The sequence below is a fragment of the Salvelinus fontinalis genome, chromosome 9, assembly GCF_029448725.1.
Source record: "Salvelinus fontinalis isolate EN_2023a chromosome 9, ASM2944872v1, whole genome shotgun sequence".
Lineage (NCBI taxonomy): Eukaryota > Metazoa > Chordata > Actinopteri > Salmoniformes > Salmonidae > Salvelinus > Salvelinus fontinalis.
The window spans coordinates 195,001-197,232 of record NC_074673.1 but is presented as its reverse complement, the minus strand read 5'-3'; the positions used below and the strand labels follow the sequence as shown (position 1 = coordinate 197,232).

The 2,232-nt window shown below is 39.2% G+C and overlaps 1 protein-coding gene across 1 annotated transcript in view; it reads left to right on the top strand.

Annotated features, from left to right (window-relative positions):
* The first annotated feature begins 1,094 nt into the window (after positions 1–1,094).
* The window catches only part of LOC129861853 (anoctamin-5-like), a 74,694-nt gene continuing 73,556 nt past the window's right edge, over positions 1,095–2,232 (top strand). Inside the window, exon 1 of the mRNA XM_055932993.1 lies at positions 1,095–1,363. Within this exon, the coding sequence (XP_055788968.1) occupies positions 1,285–1,363 (79 nt within the window). The 5' untranslated portion in view covers positions 1,095–1,284. The remainder of the gene's footprint in view (positions 1,364–2,232) is intronic.

Below are 2,232 nucleotides of genomic sequence, written 5' to 3'. Positions count from 1 at the left end.
ACATCATTTCATCGTGTGATTCCAAGTTTACTTCGATATGATGGGTATAATTTCAATATTTGCGCATAAAGGCGCTTCCACCACCGTTTCTCGCATAATTAATTTTACAGACACAAAAGAAAATCCCATCATGTCGAACAAACAAATTATCTGTCGGCATTTATTAAAAAAAATACCGAAACTACCTATTTCCATCACAGCTGTCGGTATAATGTTTAAAAAAAAAAAAATACAATATGACTTAAGTCACATTAAAAACTGTGGACGGGAACGTAGTTACTGCTCATTTAAAATTGTGCGGTGGTTGTCACGGTAACGCCAGGTCATGTGCAACAAAAATCTGATCTGAGGTTCCAGACAAGGGGTCAGATATGGCGAATGGGGTTGGTATCACGATTCGGATCCACATATTGAGGTTGGTTTAAATCAAAAGATCAGATTCCAAGTGGTTTTATGCTGTTTACTCATTAGGGGAAATATCAGATAAATATCAGATATGCAGATAATTGGCAAAAGATCAGATTCCAAGTGGTTTTATGCTGTTTACTCATTAGGGGAAATATCAGATAAATATCAGATATGCAGATAATTGGCAAAAGATCAGATTCCAAGTGGTTTTAGGCTGTTTACTCATTAGGGGAAATATCAGATAAATATCAGATATGCAGATAATTGGCAAAAGATCAGAATTGGGCTGCCTGTGTAAACGCAGCCATATGTCACCTCCCTTAGTAGCCTATAGCAGAATACAGTGCATTAGAATATAATAGCCTAGAATATAATATAGTAAGTAAATGCCAATTATAATATATAATATAATAAGTAAATACAACTCTCATATGCAGATAACATCTATGCTGGCTGGGTAGCATACAGGTTTTTAGCAAATGTAGATTAAAGCAGATTAAATCGCAAATGCTGTCATATAAATGTACTGTTTTGCCACTTTAAAAAATGACAATTGCGATTATTCTATATAGTAGACCTAATAATATCATATTATCATCAACTGTAACCATCCGCTGTAGCAGCAGTTCGCCGACAGATTTTTGGATTCAAACCCCTCCCCTTTAATGACGAGTTGTTTCTCAGTGGACGTTGTGGGCTTGGTGATGTATCTTGAGAACAGTTTCATTATTCCTCGTGCGAAGGTAGCGGTACATTTCCCTCTTAAAGTGAGTCCGTAGCCAAGGGCGTGGGCTGAGACGAACAGAGTGCCCTTGTACCCGCTCCACCCTCCTTGTTTTTACCGGGCCGACGGGCGACCCGCACGGGCTCGACAAGATGAGTGACATGAGTCGACTAACGGGAAAGATTGGAGACGCAACTTTGATAGAGATGAGCCCGGATTCACCCTGTGATGGTAAAGTGTTCGGCTACTTGTGTCAGACCATTTATGATGCGTCGCATTGAACCGCTTTATGTTCGATTGTCTTGCTTGTTTATGCTACAACTTCGTCAGGATAATACAATTATGATAGGCTATACATTGTCTTTAGATATGAAGTAAGAGGTCGGATGGATGATTATTAATAGGAATTATTGTATGACTTGTTGACACATGAAAACAATTTAGCTTACTCTGTACTATTGACGGAAAAATAATAAGCTCACAGACAATATTCGGTTCGTCAAAATCAACAACAATTTTCTAAAACATTATTAGTCACCACAAATCCATATGGTTGGTCCAAGACAATTATAGAAGAATAGTTCAAGATCTGTTGAAGGTCTGTAGACCCATTCATAATCTCAGCAATTTCTTCATGATTTAAAAAAAAATACAGTACAGAATACTTAGTGACCAATCAATATATCACATTCTAATGGTGTTTATTCAACCCGTCAAAACCTCTTATTGACCCCAGGTCTATGTTTTAGTAAGACAATAGTCATGGATAAATCCGTTTTTGTCCAGAGAGTACAGTGTTGCTTTATTTAACTTCTCATTTGACCCTCATAGTCTCCGCCTCATGGCCTGACTTGGGACTCCACTTTAGATTGAACATGTTAGTCAGTACCTCTCTCTCTCTCTCTCTCTCTGTTAACCTCCCTCTCTCTCTCTCTCTGTTAACCTCCCTCTCTCTTTCTGTTAGCCTCCCTCCCTCATACACACAGCCTAGGCACTTCCGCCCCCAGCCTCCCGTCAGGACAGCTGGCCTCGGCTTGTGGAAATGGTCAGTCACTGAGTTCAGGGGTGTATCCAGTCCGTAGAATCAGTTGCAAAATGTT